This window comes from Hyperolius riggenbachi, chromosome 8 (genome assembly GCF_040937935.1).
Source record: "Hyperolius riggenbachi isolate aHypRig1 chromosome 8, aHypRig1.pri, whole genome shotgun sequence".
NCBI classification, from domain to species: Eukaryota; Metazoa; Chordata; class Amphibia; order Anura; family Hyperoliidae; genus Hyperolius; species Hyperolius riggenbachi.
In genome coordinates this window covers 32,074,921-32,096,174 of record NC_090653.1, presented here as the reverse complement: position 1 = coordinate 32,096,174, position 21,254 = coordinate 32,074,921, and the positions used below count along the sequence as shown (strand labels likewise).

Below are 21,254 nucleotides of genomic sequence, written 5' to 3'. Positions count from 1 at the left end.
GCCTATCACTGAGTTCTGTAGATTAGTGTTATATCCACATCACTGTGTTCTGTAGATTAGTGTTATATCCACATCACTGTGTTCTGTAGATTAGTGTTATATCCACATCACTGTGTTCTGTAGATTAGTGTTATATCCACATCACTGTGTTCTGTAGGTTAGTGTGCAGCGTTTATATCTGTGCGACATGCATAACTAACGTATATTTGTGGCTGTACTGTATACTGTGTGTGTTTATGTCAATGTATCCTGCACAGTGTATGCGTGTGTTGCTCTGCACAGTGTGTACATTTGTGTCTGTGTCAATGTATCCTGCACAGTGTATGTGTGTGTCATTGTATCATGCACAGTGTATGTGTGTGTCATTGTGTCATGCACAGTGTATGTGTGTGTCATTGTATCATGCACAGTGTATGTGTGTGTCATTGTATCATGCACAGTGTATGTGTGTGTCATTGTATCATGCACAGTGTATGTGTGTGTTGCTCTGCACAGTGTGTACATTTATGTGTCTGTGTCATTGTATCATGCACAGTGTATGTGTGTGTTGCTCTGCACAGTGTGTACATTTATGTGTCTGTGTCATTGTATCATGCACAGTGTATATGTGTGTCATTGTATCATGCACAGTGTATGTGTGTGTTGCTCTGCACAGTGTGTACATTTATGTGTCTGTGTCATTGTATCATGCACAGTGTATATGTGTGTCATTGTATCATGCACAGTGTATGTGTGTGTTGCTCTGCACAGTGTGTACATTTGTGTGTCTGTGTCATTGTATCATGCACAGTGTATATGTGTGTCATTGTATCATGCACAGTATATGTGTGTGTTGCTCTGCACAGTGTGTACATTTGTGTGTCTGTGTCATTGTATCATGCACAGTGTATGTGTGTGTTGCTCTGCACAGTGTGTACATTTATGTGTCTGTGTCATTGTATCATGCACAGTGTATATGTGTGTCATTGTATCATGCACAGTGTATGTGTGTGTTGCTCTGCACAGTGTGTACATTTGTGTGTCTGTGTCATTGTATCATGCACAGTGTATGTGTGTGTTGCTCTGCACATTTGTGTGTCTGTGTCATTGTATCATGCACAGTGTATATGTGTGTCATTGTATCATGCACAGTGTATATGTGTGTCATTGTATCATGCACAGTGTATATGTGTGTCATTGTATAATGCACAGTGTATGTGTGTGTCATTGTATCATGCACAGTGTATATGTGTGTCATTTTGTAGTGCACAGTGTGTACATCTGTGTGGCTGGATTGTGCGCTGTGTGCCTGTGTGACTCTATCTAGCCCTGTGCATGTGTGTTCAGGCAGGAAGTAGCAGGCCCATACATGGCAGTGTGTGTGTGTCATTGTGTGTCTGTGTGTGGTTGGTTGTGTCAGTGCTGATGGTTGCTAGGTAACTGTCGCTGCTTTAATTCCTATATTTAGGGGTTTTCAGAATAAGGTTGAAGTTTTTATCACACGACGGTCTCTTACAATGCAGAATGAGCGCTCTCTCGGGGTGAGAAGGGTGAGACGCCCGTGTATGTCTCCTTGCCTCGTGCTGTCTCTCTCACCCCCAGTATGTCTCCAAGCACTGTGCTGTCTCTCTATTAGGTGCAGATTTTGTTGGTCTCAAGCCCTCTTTTCTGTATTGTATCCCTCCCGTTCTCTTTCTGTTCTCCCTCTGTCACCCTGACTTTCCTGCTACCCCCTCCTCCCCCACCTCTCCTGCTCCCATCTGTTATCTTCTCAGCAATCTTTGCTTCTACAGGTTTAACCTTTTTCATCTTTCTGTCTTTTCTGCCACCCACCCTCTGATTTCTTGCCTCTCCTCTCTACTCCCTTCTCATCACCCTGCTCTCCATCTCTTTCTAACCTCCTTCTCTTTTCCTGTCCCCCCTCACTTCCTGTCTCTCTTTCATCCTTCCTACTACCCCCCCCCCCCTTTTCCTCTTCCTTATGCCACATCCCTTCTGTATCCTATCTTCCTGGTGCCCTCTCCTCTTCCTGATGCCTCTCTCCTCTCTCTCCTCTTCCTGATGTCCTCTCCTCTTCCTGATGCCCCCTCCTCTCTCTCCTCTTCCTGATGCCCCCTCCTCTCTCTCCTCTTCCTGATGCCCCCTCCTCTCTCTCCTCTTCCTGATGCCCCCTCCTCTCTCTCCTCTTCCTGATGCCCCCTCCTCTCTCTCCTCTTCCTGGTGCCTCTCCTCTCTCTCTCCTCTTCCTGATGTCCTCTCCTCTTCCTGATGCCCCCTCCTCTCTCTCCTCTTCCTGATGCCCCCTCCTCTCTCTCCTCTTCCTGATGCCCCCTCCTCTCTCTCCTCTTCCTGATGTCCTCTCCTCTTCCTGGTGCCCCCTCCTCTCTCTCTCCTCTTCTTGATGTCCCCTCCTCTCTCTCCTCTTCCTGATGCCCCCTCCTCTCTCTCTCCTTTTCCTGATGCCCCCTCCTCTCTCTCCTCTTCCTGGTGCCCCCTCCTCTCTCTCCTCTTCCTGATGTCCTCTTCTCTTCCTGATGCCCCTCCTCTCTCTCCTCTTCCTGGTGCCTCTCCTCTCTATCCTCTTCCTAATGTCCCCTCCTCTCTCTCCTCTTCCTGATGCCCCTCCTCTCTCTCCTCTTCCTGGTGCCTCTCCTCTCTATCCTCTTCCTGATGTCCCCTCCTCTCTCTCCTCTTCCTAATGCCCCCTCCTTTCTCTCCTCTTCCTGGTGCCCCCTCCTCTCTCTCTCCTCTTCCTGATGTCCCCTCCTCTCTCTCCTCTTCCTGGTGCCTCTCCTCTCTATCCTCTTCCTGGTGCCTCTCCTCTTCCTCGTGCCCCCTCTTCTCTCTGTCCTTTTCCTGATGCCCCCTCCTCTCTCGCCTCCTCTTCCTGATTCTCTCTCCTCTTCCTGATGTCACCTCCTCCCTCTTCTCTACCTAATGTCCCCTCTCTTCTGTATTCCCTCTTCCTGATGCCCTCTCCTCTTTTCCTGATGCCCCTTCCCATGTCTCTCTTCTCTTCCTCATACCACCTGCTGACACTCTCTTCCTGATGCCTTCTGATGTCTCTGTTCTCGATGACTGATGCTCCCTGCTTTCCCTCCCTGCTTTTCTCGATGTACCCTCCCTTTTCTACCTTCTCTCTTCCTAATGCTCACTGCCTCCTCTGTCTTCTTTTCCTAAAGCCACCTCCTCTCTTCTGGATGCCCCGTCCTGTCTCTCCTTTTTTTCTGATGCACCCATGTCTCTGTCCCTTCTTCCTGCTCCCCCTCCCTTCCTGATTCCTTTTCTTCTCTCTCCTCTCTTCCTAGTGCCACCCTGTCTCTCTCCTCTCTTCCTGATGCCCTGTTGATTTTCTCTTCATGATGCCACCTCTTCTCTCTCCTCTTCCTGATGCCACTTCTTCTCTCTCCTCTTCCTGGTGCCACCCTGCCTCTCTCCTCACTTCCTGATGCCACCTCTTCTCTCTCCTCTTCCTGATGCCACCTCTTCTCACTCCTCTTCCTGATGCCACCTCTTCTCTCTCCTCTTCCTGATGCCACCTCTTCTCTCTCCTCTTCCTGATGCCACCTCTTCTCTCTCCTCTTCCTGATGCCACCTCTTCTCTCTCCTCTTCCTGATGCCACCTCTTCTCACTCCTCTTCCTGGTGCCACCTTTTCTCTCTCCTCTTCCTGATGCCACCTCTTCTCACTCCTCTTCCTGATGCCACCTCTTCTCTCTCCTCTTCCTGATGCCACCTCTTCTTTCCCCTCTTCCTGATGCCCCTTCTCTCTGATCTTTTCCTGATGCCTGTCTCCTCTCTTCCTGCCTATTTCTTCTTCCTGCCCCCCCTCCCCCCACCTTTCTTCCTTCCTCTAACCCCCCTTCCCACCTTATTGTTGCTGCCTCTCCTCTATTTCTGTTGCCACCTCACACTTTTTCCTACTCACCCCTCTCCCCCTTCCTCCCCCACTCCTCTCTTCCTGACACCCCCACTTCCTGCTTTCTGCCTCCACTTCCTCTCTTCTCCTGCCTCCTCTTCCCTACCCTGTCTTCCTCTCTCGCTGTCCCCACCTCTCCCTTTCTCCATGCTCTCTCTTCTGTGGACAGACATGTATGTATATGTTATATATGCACATTTCCCCAGCCCTGCAGCTTACCCAGTGCTTTTATTCTTGTCTTCTCTGTAAAATCCATTCAAGCTATCCAGTGTCTACGTGTTCGTGGATAGATAAATACACAGTACTAGATAATGGCTGATTCTACCCATCGCTTTATATAGTCAAATAAACAGGCTGTATCTATCTATCTATCTATCTATCTATCTATCTATCTATCTATCTATCTATCTATCTATCTATCTGGATACATCTATTATTTGTGTTTGTGATGAGTTCTACATTAGATATAAAGCCAATGGATTATTTGTTACATAACGTGCTATGTCGGACTGGTGTTAGTACTAATATGCTTAATTGTGGGGGTTATATTGAATGGGTTTCTCCATCGTATTATTCAATGTATGTTCAGAAGTACTTAATCCCACTGTGGTCACAGTGTGGCCTTACCTACAAGATGCCTCTAACCTCTGGTGTCATCCTGTCTCCTTATCTGACCGCCACATGTCCAGTGTCTTCCTGTCTCCTTCGCTGACCACCACATGTCCAGTGTCATCCTGTCTCCTTCACTGACCGTCACATGTCCAGTGTCATCCTGTCACCTTCACTGACCCTCACATGTCCAGTGTCATCCTTTCCCCTTCACTGACTGTCACATGTCCAATGTCATCCTGTCTTCTTTTCTGACTGTCGCATGTCCAGTGTCATCGTGTCTCGTTCACTGACCCTCACATGTCCAGTGTCATTTTATCTCCTTCACTGACTGTCAGATGTCCAGTGCCATCCTGTCTCCTTCACTAACTGTCACATGTCCAATGTCATCCTGTCTCCTTCACTGACCCTCATGTCCAGTGTCATCCTTTCCCCTTCACTGACCGTCACATGTCCAGTGTCATCCTTTCCCCTTCACTGACTGTCACATGTCCAGTGTCATCCTGTCTCCTTCTCTGACCGTCGCATGTCCAGTGTCATCGTGTCTTGTTCACTGACCCTCACATGTCCAGTGTCATCCTGTCACCTTCACTGACCCTCACATGTCCAGTGTCATTTTATCTCCTTCACTGACTGTCAGATGTCCAGTGCCATCCTGTCTCCTTCACTAACTGTCACATGTCCAGTGTCATCCTGTCTCCTTCACTGACCATGACATGTCCAGTGTCATCCTGTCTCCTTCACTGACCATCACATGTCCAGTGTCATCCTGTCTCCTTCACTGACCGTCACATGTCCAGTGTCATCCTGTCTCCTTCACTGACCGTCATATGTCCAGTGTCATCCTGTCTCCTTTTCTGACCGTCACATGTCCAGTGTCATCCTATCTCCTTCACTGACTGTCAGATGTCCAGTGTCATTCTGTCTCCTTCACTGACCATCACATGTCCAATGTCATCCTGTCTCCTTCACTGACCCTCATGTCCAGTGTCATCCTGTCCCCTTCACTGACCGTCACATGTCCAGTGTCATCCTGTCTCCTTCACTGACTGTCACATGTCCAGTGTCATTCTGTCACCTTCACTGACCATCACATGTCCAATGTCATCCTGTCTCCTTTTCTGACTGTCACATGTCCAGCGTCATCCTGTCTCCTTTTCTGACTGTCACATGGTCAGTGTCATCCTGTCTCCTTCACTGACTGTCACATCTCCAGTGTCATCCTGTCTCCTTCACTGACCGTCACATGTCCAGTGTCATCCTGTCTTCTTTTCTGACCGTCACATGCCCAGTGTCATCCTGTCTCCTTTTCTGACTGTCACATGTCCATTGTCATCCTGTCTCCTTCACTGACCGTCACATGTCCTGTGTCCTCCTGTCTCCTTCACTGACTGTCACATGTCCAGCGTCATCCTGTCTCCTTTTCTGACTGTCACATGGTCAGTGTCATCCTGTCTCCTTCACTGACTGTCACATCTCCAGTGTCATCCTGTCTCCTTCACTGACCGTCACATGTCCAGTGTCATCCTGTCTTCTTTTCTGTCCATCACATGTCTAGTGTCATCCTGTCTCCTTTTCTGACCGTCACATGTCCAGTGTCATCCTGTCTCCTTCACTGACTGTCACATGTCCAGTGTCATCCTGTCTCCTTTTCTGACTGTCATGTCCAGTGTCATCCTGTCTCCTTCACTGACCGTCACATGTTCAGTGTCATCCTGTCTCCTTCACTGACTGTCACATGTTCAGTGTCATCCTGTCTCCTTCACTGACCGTCACATGTCCAGTGTCATTGGAATTTTTTTACTGACAGTTGCATGTCCAGTGTCATTAGTTGCATGTCCAGTGTCATTCTTTAACCACTTCACTACTGAGGGTTTTTTTCCCCTTCTGTACCAGAGCAATTTTCACCGGTCAGCGCTCCTTTCATTCATTCGTCTATAACTTTATTACTACTTATCACAACGGAACGATTTATTTTGGGTAACTATGGGAGGTAAGGTGTTAATTTTAAATGTATGTGTGGCTCTTCTTATTAAAATAAATGTATGTAGGCGTAATTTTACTATTTGGCCATAAGATGTCCTTGCGCGTTATTTCCTATTAGTGTACTATAGGTACGCAAACAGGAAGTAATCTGTGGACGTGTTACTTAAGTAGATATAGTGACTGTGGCATCTCATTGATGCCGGTGATCATTGACACGGGGGCTTAGATTAATGAGTGGGAACAGTGTTCCCATTCATTTATCTCCCCTTTAACGATCAGCGGGAGCGAGCAGCGGCCGTCGGCTTTAGTGGGCGATTATCTACGTCCCTGGACAGGAACTGAAGTCACAAACCAGAGGTTAAATCCTACCTGGACTGTCACATGTCCAGTTTTCTTCTGTGCCATTCACATCATAGGGTTAATTCACAAAAGCGTCATCACAGCACAGCTGTTATCACGCGATCTGCCACGCGCGGCGGTTTGTGCACGTAAAGCATTACTCCGCGTGATAAACGAACGTTTACGCGTGTGATCGTTCGTTTGTCACGGGGAGTAATGCTTTACGTGTGGAAACTGTGATAGCAGTTATCACACTTTTGTGAATAACCCCCATATGTTCAGTCATTCTGTATCTGGCACAGGATTTCACAGCCCTCAGTTATGTTTCAGCACTCCCCAGTGCCCTCAGTAGTGTGTCACAGCTTGCCCTCAGTAGTGTGTCACAGCTTGCCCTCAGTAGTGTGTCACAGCTTGCCGTCAGTAGTGTGTCACAGCTTGCCCTCAGTAGTGTGTCGCAGCTTGCCCTCAGTAGTGTATTGAGCCTTTTTCAATGTTCCTAGGAGTGCTAGTGTCATTCTGTATTTTGCATTCACAAAAGCCTGCATCTAATTTGATTTACCTAATGAATTCAGGAGAAGACAAGAAAAATAACATTAACACTGCGATTTTCTTCAGGTGGACACAAAGCGCCAGAGCTGCAGCCACAAGGGCGCGCTCAGTAGGCTCTCACTCTGCTCTGCTGCTTCTGCCTGACTTACGGAGCTTGCCAGCTCTGAGTCTGTGTGTGCTGACCCCGCCCCTTCATTAATATTTACTTTACTCAAGTTTGCTTCAGGGAGTAAATGTCTGGAACCTGCCCTGTTAGAGAGTCTAGCCCAAGGATTCCTTACTGAATAGGTGGTGGCCTACTGGACAGGAAGTGTACAAGATACAGAGGCGCCAAAAGAATAAAAGGTAATTAAATTAACTTAAAAAACCAACTGGTTAAACAGAGGAGGCAGCTGCCTCCTCTGTTTAACCAGTTGGTTTTTTAAGTTCATTTAATTATCTTTTATTCTTTTGGCGCCTCTGTATCTTGTACACTACAATGAGTCCACCCTGGGTGGAGGGTTATTACCCTATTTTCCTGTCTACACAGAGCAACTTTTTATTCCTGAGTGGGGTCAGGATTGTTCTCCCCACCTGCCTATACAGTGGTTGCCTATTGGTAACCCTGGTTTGTAAGTATAATTTTAACTTCTCATTTATTTTGTTGTCCTCAAGACGAATTACACTATTGGGGCTCTTGGTGTCCCTCTGCTTTACTGGACAGGCCTGATGCCTGTCTCCTCTCTTCCTGCCTATTTCTTCTTCCTGCCCCCCCTCCCCCCACCTTTCTTCCTTCCTCTAACCCCCCTTCCCACCTTATTGTTGCTGCCTCTCCTCTATTTCTGTTGCCACCTCACACTTTTTCCTACTCACCCCTCTCCCCCTTCCTCCCCCACTCCTCTCTTCCTGACACCCCCACTTCCTGCTTTCTGCCTCCACTTCCTCTCTTCTCCTGCCTCCTCTTCCCTACCCTGTCTTCCTCTCTCGCTGTCCCCACCTCTCCCTTTCTCCATGCTCTCTCTTCTGTGGACAGACATGTATGTATATGTTATATATGCACATTTCCCCAGCCCTGCAGCTTACCCAGTGCTTTTATTCTTGTCTTCTCTGTAAAATCCATTCAAGCTATCCAGTGTCTACGTGTTCGTGGATAGATAAATACACAGTACTAGATAATGGCTGATTCTACCCATCGCTTTATATAGTCAAATAAACAGGCTGTATCTATCTATCTATCTATCTATCTATCTATCTATCTATCTATCTATCTATCTATCTATCTATCTATCTGGATACATCTATTATTTGTGTTTGTGATGAGTTCTACATTAGATATAAAGCCAATGGATTATTTGTTACATAACGTGCTATGTCGGACTGGTGTTAGTACTAATATGCTTAATTGTGGGGGTTATATTTAATGGGTTTCTCCATCGTATTATTCAATGTATGTTCAGAAGTACTTAATCCCACTGTGGTCACAGTGTGGCCTTACCTACAAGATGCCTCTAACCTCTGGTGTCATCCTGTCTCCTTATCTGACCGCCACATGTCCAGTGTCTTCCTGTCTCCTTCGCTGACCACCACATGTCCAGTGTCATCCTGTCTCCTTCACTGACCGTCACATGTCCAGTGTCATCCTGTCACCTTCACTGACCCTCACATGTCCAGTGTCATCCTTTCCCCTTCACTGACTGTCACATGTCCAATGTCATCCTGTCTTCTTTTCTGACCGTCGCATGTCCAGTGTCATCGTGTCTCGTTCACTGACCCTCACATGTCCAGTGTCATTTTATCTCCTTCACTGACTGTCAGATGTCCAGTGCCATCCTGTCTCCTTCACTAACTGTCACATGTCCAATGTCATCCTGTCTCCTTCACTGACCCTCATGTCCAGTGTCATCCTTTCCCCTTCACTGACCGTCACATGTCCAGTGTCATCCTTTCCCCTTCACTGACTGTCACATGTCCAGTGTCATCCTGTCTCCTTCTCTGACCGTCGCATGTCCAGTGTCATCGTGTCTTGTTCACTGACCCTCACATGTCCAGTGTCATCCTGTCACCTTCACTGACCCTCACATGTCCAGTGTCATTTTATCTCCTTCACTGACTGTCAGATGTCCAGTGCCATCCTGTCTCCTTCACTAACTGTCACATGTCCAGTGTCATCCTGTCTCCTTCACTGACCATGACATGTCCAGTGTCATCCTGTCTCCTTCACTGACCATCACATGTCCAGTGTCATCCTGTCTCCTTCACTGACCGTCACATGTCCAGTGTCATCCTGTCTCCTTCACTGACCGTCATATGTCCAGTGTCATCCTGTCTCCTTTTCTGACCGTCACATGTCCAGTGTCATCCTATCTCCTTCACTGACTGTCAGATGTCCAGTGTCATTCTGTCTCCTTCACTGACCATCACATGTCCAATGTCATCCTGTCTCCTTCACTGACCCTCATGTCCAGTGTCATCCTGTCCCCTTCACTGACCGTCACATGTCCAGTGTCATCCTGTCTCCTTCACTGACTGTCACATGTCCAGTGTCATTCTGTCACCTTCACTGACCATCACATGTCCAATGTCATCCTGTCTCCTTTTCTGACTGTCACATGTCCAGCGTCATCCTGTCTCCTTTTCTGACTGTCACATGGTCAGTGTCATCCTGTCTCCTTCACTGACTGTCACATCTCCAGTGTCATCCTGTCTCCTTCACTGACCGTCACATGTCCAGTGTCATCCTGTCTCCTTCACTGACTGTCACATGTCCAGTGTCATTCTGTCACCTTCACTGACCATCACATGTCCAATGTCATCCTGTCTCCTTTTCTGACTGTCACATGTCCAGCGTCATCCTGTCTCCTTTTCTGACTGTCACATGGTCAGTGTCATCCTGTCTCCTTCACTGACTGTCACATCTCCAGTGTCATCCTGTCTCCTTCACTGACCGTCACATGTCCAGTGTCATCCTGTCTTCTTTTCTGACCGTCACATGCCCAGTGTCATCCTGTCTCCTTTTCTGACTGTCACATGTCCATTGTCATCCTGTCTCCTTCACTGACCGTCACATGTCCTGTGTCCTCCTGTCTCCTTCACTGACTGTCACATGTCCAGCGTCATCCTGTCTCCTTTTCTGACTGTCACATGGTCAGTGTCATCCTGTCTCCTTCACTGACTGTCACATCTCCAGTGTCATCCTGTCTCCTTCACTGACCGTCACATGTCCAGTGTCATCCTGTCTTCTTTTCTGTCCATCACATGTCTAGTGTCATCCTGTCTCCTTTTCTGACCGTCACATGTCCAGTGTCATCCTGTCTCCTTCACTGACTGTCACATGTCCAGTGTCATCCTGTCTCCTTTTCTGACTGTCATGTCCAGTGTCATCCTGTCTCCTTCACTGACCGTCACATGTTCAGTGTCATCCTGTCTCCTTCACTGACTGTCACATGTTCAGTGTCATCCTGTCTCCTTCACTGACCGTCACATGTCCAGTGTCATTGGAAATTTTTTACTGACAGTTGCATGTCCAGTGTCATTAGTTGCATGTCCAGTGTCATTCTTTAACCACTTCACTACTGAGGGTTTTTTTCCCCTTCTGTACCAGAGCAATTTTCACCGGTCAGCGCTCCTTTCATTCATTCGTCTATAACTTTATTACTACTTATCACAACGGAACGATTTATTTTGGGTAACTATGGGAGGTAAGGTGTTAATTTTAAATGTATGTGTGGCTCTTCTTATTAAAATAAATGTATGTAGGCGTAATTTTACTATTTGGCCATAAGATGTCCTTGCGCGTTATTTCCTATTAGTGTACTATAGGTACGCAAACAGGAAGTAATCTGTGGACGTGTTACTTAAGTAGATATAGTGACTGTGGCATCTCATTGATGCCGGTGATCATTGACACGGGGGCTTAGATTAATGAGTGGGAACAGTGTTCCCATTCATTTATCTCCCCTTTAACGATCAGCGGGAGCGAGCAGCGGCCGTCGGCTTTAGTGGGCGATTATCTACGTCCCTGGACAGGAACTGAAGTCACAAACCAGAGGTTAAATCCTACCTGGACTGTCACATGTCCAGTTTTCTTCTGTGCCATTCACATCATAGGGTTAATTCACAAAAGCGTCATCACAGCACAGCTGTTATCACGCGATCTGCCACGCGCGGCGGTTTGTGCACGTAAAGCATTACTCCGCGTGATAAACGAACGTTTACGCGTGTGATCGTTCGTTTGTCACGGGGAGTAATGCTTTACGTGTGGAAACTGTGATAGCAGTTATCACACTTTTGTGAATAACCCCCATATGTTCAGTCATTCTGTATCTGGCACAGGATTTCACAGCCCTCAGTTATGTTTCAGCACTCCCCAGTGCCCTCAGTAGTGTGTCACAGCTTGCCCTCAGTAGTGTGTCACAGCTTGCCCTCAGTAGTGTGTCACAGCTTGCCGTCAGTAGTGTGTCACAGCTTGCCCTCAGTAGTGTGTCGCAGCTTGCCCTCAGTAGTGTATTGAGCCTTTTTCAATGTTCCTAGGAGTGCTAGTGTCATTCTGTATTTTGCATTCACAAAAGCCTGCATCTAATTTGATTTACCTAATGAATTCAGGAGAAGACAAGAAAAATAACATTAACACTGCGATTTTCTTCAGGTGGACACAAAGCGCCAGAGCTGCAGCCACAAGGGCGCGCTCAGTAGGCTCTCACTCTGCTCTGCTGCTTCTGCCTGACTTACGGAGCTTGCCAGCTCTGAGTCTGTGTGTGCTGACCCCGCCCCTTCATTAATATTTACTTTACTCAAGTTTGCTTCAGGGAGTAAATGTCTGGAACCTGCCCTGTTAGAGAGTCTAGCCCAAGGATTCCTTACTGAATAGGTGGTGGCCTACTGGACAGGAAGTGTACAAGATACAGAGGCGCCAAAAGAATAAAAGGTAATTAAATTAACTTAAAAAACCAACTGGTTAAACAGAGGAGGCAGCTGCCTCCTCTGTTTAACCAGTTGGTTTTTTAAGTTCATTTAATTATCTTTTATTCTTTTGGCGCCTCTGTATCTTGTACACTACAATGAGTCCACCCTGGGTGGAGGGTTATTACCCTATTTTCCTGTCTACACAGAGCGACTTTTTATTCCTGAGTGGGGTCAGGATTGTTCTCCACACCTGCCTATACAGTGGTTGCCTATTGGTAACCCTGGTTTGTAAGTATAATTTTAACTTCTCATTTATTTTGTTGTCCTCAAGACGAATTACACTATTGGGGCTCTTGGTGTCCCTCTGCTTTACTGGACAGGAAGAGCTGATTTGAACTCCGGGCGGAGCCCTTCAAGGAAACATGAGATGTGGCCTCAACAGAAAAAAAACATGCATACCTGGGCTTCCTACAGTCCCTGCTGGTCTAATCGCTCCCACACCATCCTCTTCTGACTCCCCATTCACTCGCAATAGGCCACAGAATGTCCTCCAATCTGGGGCCAAATGTGCGTGCGTGGCCTGACCGCGTGAGCACTCCTGCCATGTTCACGTCGCCGGGAGAGTTCTGCGTCTGCTCCTGCGCCGACTGGCCTTGACTGGAGGAGTCAGAAGTTGTGGGATCAATCAGGCCGGATTATGCATGTTTTTTCCTGTGGCCCTGTCTCAGGTACATTTTAACCACTACACTATCCAGCCAGTGCAGAGATGTTATCTTGTGGTTTGTTCCTGGCACACCTGTGGCTGTCACTGTTGGCAACTCATCTGCCATTTATAATTCAGTAGTGCTGTTATTTGTAGACTTGTTCTGGCCAGTGTCAGGTTGTGGTGTTACATATTATTTCCCTTATGCTCTCAGTGTCTCCCCCCTGCTCCGATGTCACGCTTGCTGTCACTTTTTTTTGCGGCCCCTCTGAGGTCGTTTCAGGATCACTAATCTTTGAGCAGCGCATGGCCAGAGCCATCACTGGATGTGTCATTCGTAACTGTCCTGTGGTGGATTACAAGCCTCATAAAAGTAATTTACAGTTTGTCTTGGACTGGTGAGGTTCCTATAATTTGTCACCGCTGGTTGTTGTGTGATCATTACAAATGACTGGGTCTCGACCTGGATTTATGCAATTACAGCTTGATTTAATAGTAGCACAGCCACTAGATAGCACAACGTTTCGGCACGCAGGCCTTTATCAAATGCTCAGTGCATTTGATAAAGACCTGCGTGCCGAAACGTCATCGTGCTATCTAGTGGCTGTGCTACCAATAAATCAAGCTATAATTGCATAAATCCAGGTCGAGACTCAGTCATTTGTTCTGTTCACATTGGATTTTGACACCTGTTGCTGGGATCCGGGTGTTGGCTGGTTGACTCCCTGTTTGTGAAAAGAGTTGTGGTCTGAGTGATTGGGCAAATCGTTTATTTCTGTTGTGTGATTGTTCTGTTGTGTGATCATTGCCATGTTCTCCAGGTTTGCGTAGGTTTAGCTGGGCAATCCTGTTTATTCCCACATCCCAAAAACATACTGATAAGTTAATTGGCCCCCTAAAAAAATAGACAATGTTTGGGACGTTGAACAATGACTATGTTGAGGGTGAGATTTTAAGTTCCTCTGAGGCCAGTCAGTGACATGACTATGTACTCTGTAAAGTGCTGCAGGAGATGTCAGTGCTATATAAATACATAATAATAATATGGTAGGACATTAGACTATGACTATGGTAGGATTAGATAGTGAGCTCCTCTGAGGACAGTCAGTGACATGACTATGTACTCTATAAAGCGCTGCAGAAGATGTCAGTGCTATATAAATACATAATAATAATATGGTAGGACATTAGACTATGACTGTGGTAGGGATTAGATTGTGAGCTCCTCTGAGGACAGTCAGTGACATGACTAAGTACTCTGTAATGTGCTGCAGGAGATGTCAGTGCTATATAAATACATAATAATAATATGGCAGGACATTAGACTATGATTATGGTAGGATTGGAATGTGAGCTCCTCTGAGGACAGTCAGTGACATGACTATGTACTCTGTAATGTGCTGCAGAAGATGTGTGTGGCACAAAAAAAGGGAACAGATAGATGCCTCAATAGAGGGGAGCCTCTGAATGAGGGACATATGGAGGCTGACGTACGTATTTCATTTTAAACAATTCACGTTGCCTGGCAGCTTGTGAATCAAGCCCTAAATCATGTATACATAATTATTGTAAAAATGAAGTACTTTTTTTATTACATTATTTTCACTGGAGTTCCACTGGGAGTAATAGTAGAAAATACTTAGGATTTGTGGAAAGATGTCCTATTGTGGCAAAACTTGTAAAGTTCTTGGATTCAATCAAGGTTCAGAGTTCAGACCAGGTGGATGCCAGCATATCCTCAAGCTGGCACAGATGAAATCAGGACGATGTTTCAGGCCTCTTTCTGTAGTTCTGTGAGTTTAAGTAAACGGGGTATAAACATTGCTGAAGAGTCATATGAAGGGAAGGTTCATGGAATGTACTTCTGATGTTAGGTACAGCCTCATGTTAAAAATGGTCTCAGTTTTCTTTCCATTTTTATATGACTATCTGCTAGTTGATTAACCTGTGGTAAGGCATGTGGCCACCTTTATGCCTAACTGACCTCTGCAGCCTTTAATCTCCCTGTTTTCAGCATCATATTACAATGTGTGACATTGCTGTGGCCAGTGGCTTGCTGGAACGTTGGCAGTTTTGGAGAGCCCCTGTCTTGCCATCGAGTTTATTTGGGATATTTTAACCTTTCATATCGCGCTGTAGTCTTGTGATAACGTCAGATCTCTCAGCGTAGCAGAATCATTTCTAGAGATGATCATTCCCTGTTGTGGTAAATTGCAAGAAGTGTCCACAGGATGTCACCCTACCTCCTCCGACTGTCAGCGCTTTGCACTGTGAATTGCTGTCTTGGACTGGTCTGTTCATTCATCTCTATGATCTGTCCATGTGGACAGGAGATTTGCTGTGTGCCCATTAAGAGTATCTTCTGAGTACCTTCTGCAGATGCAATCACTCTATCGGATTTTTACAATCACACTGTAAAATAGACATAAAATGATCAGGTGGTCGATTAGAACACAGAATTGTGTCGTTCGGAATGTCGCTCGGAATGTGGAATTTTATGATCGTATCTGAAGAGAATTACCCGTTTATTGGAACAATTCTGCAAATCTGATTGAATATTCACATCTGATGAAAATATCGTACCGCAAATGGCACCTTAACCCTTACGAGACCGGCTGCCTAACCCCGCTTATGGACCAGGCAATCTTGCATGAGGGGGGGTCGCATTGGGGGGGGGGGGGGGGGTTCAGGCAGCCGGTTCCCTGGTGGGGCTAGGCTGGGCATGCTGTCCCCAGTGTGGCCAGGTGTCCCCCCTGTAGCCAGCAGCCTTTACTCACCTCCCCGGCTCCAGCCATGGGCAGCAGTGGACCCCTCCGCTCTGGCCGTCATCCCTGCTTGTACTGCCGCTCCCAGGTCGCGGCTCGATGACGTCATCAAGCCGGGACCCGGCACTTATGTCAGAGCGAGCGGGGATGTCGACCAGAGCAGAGGGGAGCGCCAATCGCCAGGGGAACGTAGGATTTACCTACGGCGGTCCCCAAAGGGTTAAATAATCTTATTGTTTCAGGGCTTGGGAAGCGTTTTTTTTTTTTTTTGTATATATAGAAATTACAAAATTCCTCAGCCCTGTACAAGGACTGCAGTAAAGCAGTGGTCCTCCTTCCATTAGGGTCTTCCCCACTTGCTGCGTTTTTACCCTATTTTTGGATTGGACACAAATTACCGATCTCAACGGCATTCTGGTTAACATAGTAATTGTGGTGCCATTTTTCCACTTGCACCTTGCGCTCCCCCAAACTCCAGCACAGCTGTTATTGCGTTTAGGTGAAGTCAATGGCAGAGCTAGACAATAGCATAGCATATCACGGTGCTATGTGATTTTTCTTGCTATCCAGCAATTTAAAGAGAACCCGAGGTGTGAGACCTATGGAAGCTGCCATAATTATTTCCTTTTACCCAATACCAGTTGCCTGACTGTTCTGCTGATCTTTCTGGTCGGTAGGGTCTAAATCACACACCTGAAACCAGCATGCAGCTAATTTTGTCAGATTTTACGTAGACATCTCATTTGCATGCTTGTTCAAGGTCTGTGGCTTAAAGTACTAGAGGCAAAGGATCAGCAGGACAGCCAGGCAATGTGCATCATTTAAAAGGAAATAAACATGTCCGCCTCCATATGCCTCTCACCTCGGGTTCCCTTTAATTTTTATTTTTTTTGCTACTTTTTTTTTCATCTGCTTATATTGACAATTACAGTTGTCCACCTGAATAAATGATAATGGCATTTCAACCTGCGCGATGTGAATCGATAAAGTCACAATCACATAGCGTTTCTGAATGCGATTTTGAGTGGAATTATCTTTATCTGCAGAAATGTAGTTAAGTTAGGAGGAAATCTAACCTGCCGCTGTGGTTGGTATACACATGAGTCAAGGTGAGGGAATGCAGAGAATATGCATGTTCTACCACATAAGGGATGGTGTGCTATAAGGCACCGAGCAGGAGTTGCGGTTAGGGTTGGGCACAGGGTACGGTGTGCGGTTACCATTAGGGGACGCGGCTGTGGTCTTGAGGGAGCTGTAAGGCCTCTTTCACACCAAGACGTTGCGTTTTAGGGGACGTTAAGGTCGCATAACGTGCCCCTAACGCAACGCATGGTGGTGTTGAAGTTAGACGTCAGATTGAGCCGTGTTATGCAGCTCTTGGTGCGCCGTTTTCTTTCTATACTGGGAAGTCCGGATCTTTTCAATGATTCTGATGATTCGAATCGGATCATTGAAAAGATCAGGATCTTTGAACTGAATCTTTGAATCATTTCAGGAAGCAGGGTTGCAGCAGAGTGAGAGGTGCAGGAGAATGAGGGCACATTGAGGGTGCTAATGGGAAAGGGAGAGATGCAGCAGGAAGATTGTGCTTGTGCACAGAAGCTGCAGTTCCTGTTTCTTCCAGACATCCACTGTGAACCGAATCCTTCATTGTGATGATCCGGATGATTCGACTCACAAAAACGATCCGGGTCAAAGATCCGAATCGTTCATGATCCGGACAACACTACAGTGCAGTGAATATTAATTAGCCATGTGGCTAGACACAATAGCGGACTCTCCCCTCCTCCTCTCCTGACATACATTACTGAGCATGTGCAAGCAGTCTAACGCAGCCACATAGGAGTATAACACACAGCCTGCTGCACTTTCATTTAACGCGTAGCGTTCTTCTCCTATGCAACGTGGGCACTGTGAACAGCCCATTGATTTTTAATTGCTGTGAGTTGGGCTGCGTTACAGGCTGCTGTAACGTGCGCCTGTAACGTCCCACTGTGAAAGCAGCCTAAAGGTTTGAGGCCTTTGTGTATTATGCAAGAAGTCTCTTTTGAGGCAGGAGGGACAGCCATACTATCCCAGGAAAAACACATATATAAGAAGATAAATATTTGTTCTACTTACATAACATATGTAATGCACTGTCCACATTTTTATTTCACAGTGAATTTTATATAGTAAATAAAGAGAAAACTGTTCTAGGCATTTTCTATCTTTACTTCATCTGACTGAAGCCAATCCTGATGTCATTTCCTCCCTTACTCTTTTTTTTTTCCTCCTAGAAACTACACTGTCATTTCTAGCTTGCTTTGTAAACACACGTGAACACAGCATAGATTGTATTTCAGCATCTTCTGCAGAGGGGTGTGGTGTATTTCCCTTCTCACACTGAACTGCCCTCAGCCAATCAGTGAGGAGCAGGAAAGTGGGAGGGGTGATGACAAGCTTCCCTCCCCCCGGCAATGTGCCAGTATAAAGCCAGGCTGATTGAGATAAGATTCCTTACAGCAGAAACGTTTATGATTATATTGGAATGCTTGCATGGGTCAGGTTGTAGACTGCATAACAAACACAGAGCAGTGGGTAAATGGAATTTGATTTTATTGCTGACAATCCCGCTTTAACATTAGAAAGACTGTGGTCCTCCCCGTAAGACATGAGACATACATACAGGTTGTCACACCCCTTATGCTATGTATCACAGTGGAGACCTTGGCTTGGCAAGGGGCATGAAGCGGTGACTCTCTGCAGGGGATAAGGCGCTCTCATTGTGGAGGACAGTTGGATGTTTCTGATTGGATAACACTGAGTTTGTTGCTTTGTTTCAGATGCTCGTGGACCTCCCATGCATCGGATGCCCTATGTCACCTCTCCATATGACCGCCCAGCTTGGAATCCACGATACTGTGTCATCTCTGGAAACCAGCTTCTTATGCTTGATGAAGATGAGGTAGGAGGAATGATTGGCAGAATCCGTATTCATTAGTGGAACTAAACTCAGAACTTACTCTGTGCTCTAAAGGATTAGCCACAGCATGATAACCTTTAGGGAAAGTCATTTTTATTGTCCAATCCAATTTAGTGTCCAGTCCTTTTATACAATTTATGGAAATCCAAAAAAACCCTGACGTTTTACTAGGTTTCACTTTTGCAAGCAGCACTGAAAGGGTTAAGCCTCAGTGTCTATCGTATGGATAGAACTGCCTAGGCAGAGTTCTCCTGCAGTCTATTCACAGTTGCTAATTAGAGGTAATTAGGCACTTTGATCTAATCTTTGCAATACAGAACACAGAGAAGTGAATTTCTTCAGCATCTGCATGTGGAATAAAGTCTTCATTTGTGCTGTGCAAAAGTTTGAGTCTGCTTTAACCACCTGGAACGCATGTATGGAGATATTCCTTTTCCTGCTGTTAAGCTCTCTTAAAGGGAACCAAGCACCACTTTTTGTTTCCTGGTTACTAATAGCTATAAGAGCTGCCATGTCCCCCCCTCCCCTTCTAGCTGCCCATTATTTATACAGGGGAAGGTGTGAAGATAGCATATGTGACTTCTGTAGACTCTTTGAAGCACAGTGCTTAATCTACCAGTAAACCCCCACCTCCCCCACCATTCAAAGTTTTTGTTTGCTCCTTACTAATGTGTGCAATACAAATGTTTCATTGTTCCTACCTGTTTGAAATTCTGTGGTCAGAGCAGGCCATGGAAATAGGATAATAAAGGCCCCTGCTCTACTTTTATATGTCAAAAGAAGAGGTAATTTTTTTTTCATTTATGAGCCACATTGTTGGCATGCATATTAACCCCCTTGCCGTTCCAATTATTGCGGCAAGGGGGCAGCACAGCACTTTAAAAAAAAAAAAAATCATGTAGCTAGCCTAGCGGCATCCCCCCACCCACTCTGATCGCATTTGGCGATCTGCGCAAGCAGGAAATCCCATTCAGAAAGGGATTTCCTGCATGGCTTCCCCCGTCGCCATGGCGATGGGACGGGATGACGTCACCGACGTCATGGACGTCGGGACGTCAGAGGGAGTCCCGATCCACCCCTCAGCGCTGCCTGGCACTGATTGGCCAGGCTGCGCAGGGGGTCTGGGGGGGGGGCACGGCGCGACGGGTAGCGGCAAATTGGCGGCGAGCGGCGCGATCGAGTTATGCACGCAGCTAGCAAAGTGCTAGCTGCGTGCAATTAAAAAAAATGTGAAAATCGGCCCGGCGGGGCCTGAACAATCCTCCTGCGCAGGTTACCCCGAGCTCAGCTCGGTATAACCGGCAAGGAGGTTACATGTACTACTGAGATGCCCTGGGTGCTAAAAATGGTGCTTGGTTCCCTTTAAAGAGAAGCTGAAGGTGGAGGAATATGAAGGATGCCATTTTATTTCTCTTATAAAGAAAATAACTGATAAGTCTTTAGAGGTGGTAAAATTGTATGGCTGAGAATAACACCTGTGAGTGCAGGAAACAGATACATGCCTCCCAACATTGTGAAATAATAAAGAGGGACGCCCCTCCCACATTCCTAGTCACGCCTTCACTACACCCTTAGTCAGGCATACCATAAAGAATTCATCATTTTATAATTCAAAGACTACTTTTCCTTCACATTAACATTTGAAAATAAGAAATGCATCCATTTTAAAAGCCAAAAATTAAGTTTAGAGTCCATTAAAGAGACACTGTAACAATAAAAACGTCCCCTGGGGGGTCCTCTCCTCGGGAGGGGGAAGCCTCAGGATCCTAATGAGGCTTCCCTCGTCCTTCTCTGTCCTACGGGGGTCTCACTGCAGCCCTCCGAACAGCGGCCCGGACAGCCTGTTCAATATTTACCTTTCCAGGCTCCAGCGGGGGCGCTGCTGCAGCTCTTATGACAGACATAGGCGGAAATAGCCGATCTCCGTCGGGTCCGCTGTACTGCGCAGGAGACTTGCGCCTGCGCAGTAGAGCGGCCCGATGGAGATCGGCTATTTCCGCCTATCTTCGTGGGAAAGAGCGGATCCTGCTCTGGAGCCAAAAGGTAAATATTTACATTGCCGCCGCTCCGGGAGGATTTTCGCCGCCACCGTGGGACCGATGAGGACGGGGGAAGCCTCAATAGGATCCGGAGGCTTCCCCCTACCGAGGTGAGTACTCCCCACGGGAGGTTTTTATTGTTACAGATTGTCTTTAAATTCACTTTTTAGTCAAAAAAACAACAACATATATTTACATAGATCTGTACACGAGTCCTGAAAGAGGGACAAATGAAGGGGAAGAAACTGGGTTCCAAGAGAGGGAATTTCGATCCAAAAAATTGTAGTTCTGCACATAGCAAGTAAAAATGTCATGATTTGTCTGCATGGAAGCTGAATAACATTAAAAACTACTCTTATGTATCTGAGACAGTCAAAACTTTAAAGATGAATTTTAAACATTCAATAAAAAATAAGACTAGGACATTTTATTAAAAATCCTTATTTAAGACCGGTGATGAGCATGAATTTTGCATAAACGTAATTTTGCATCGTAATTTGCAATTGCTAGGCATGTTAAAG

General features: G+C 46.4%; 1 protein-coding gene across 10 annotated transcripts in view; it reads left to right on the top strand.

Moving 5' to 3' along the window:
• Positions 1-21,254, top strand: part of SYNGAP1 (synaptic Ras GTPase activating protein 1) — a 401,820-nt gene that overhangs the window by 63,572 nt on the left and 316,994 nt on the right. For all 10 annotated transcript variants that reach the window (XM_068250158.1, XM_068250154.1, XM_068250155.1 and 7 more), the window contains one exon: positions 18,555-18,676. In XM_068250158.1, the coding sequence (XP_068106259.1) occupies positions 18,555-18,676 (122 nt within the window). The remainder of the gene's footprint in view (positions 1-18,554; positions 18,677-21,254) is intronic.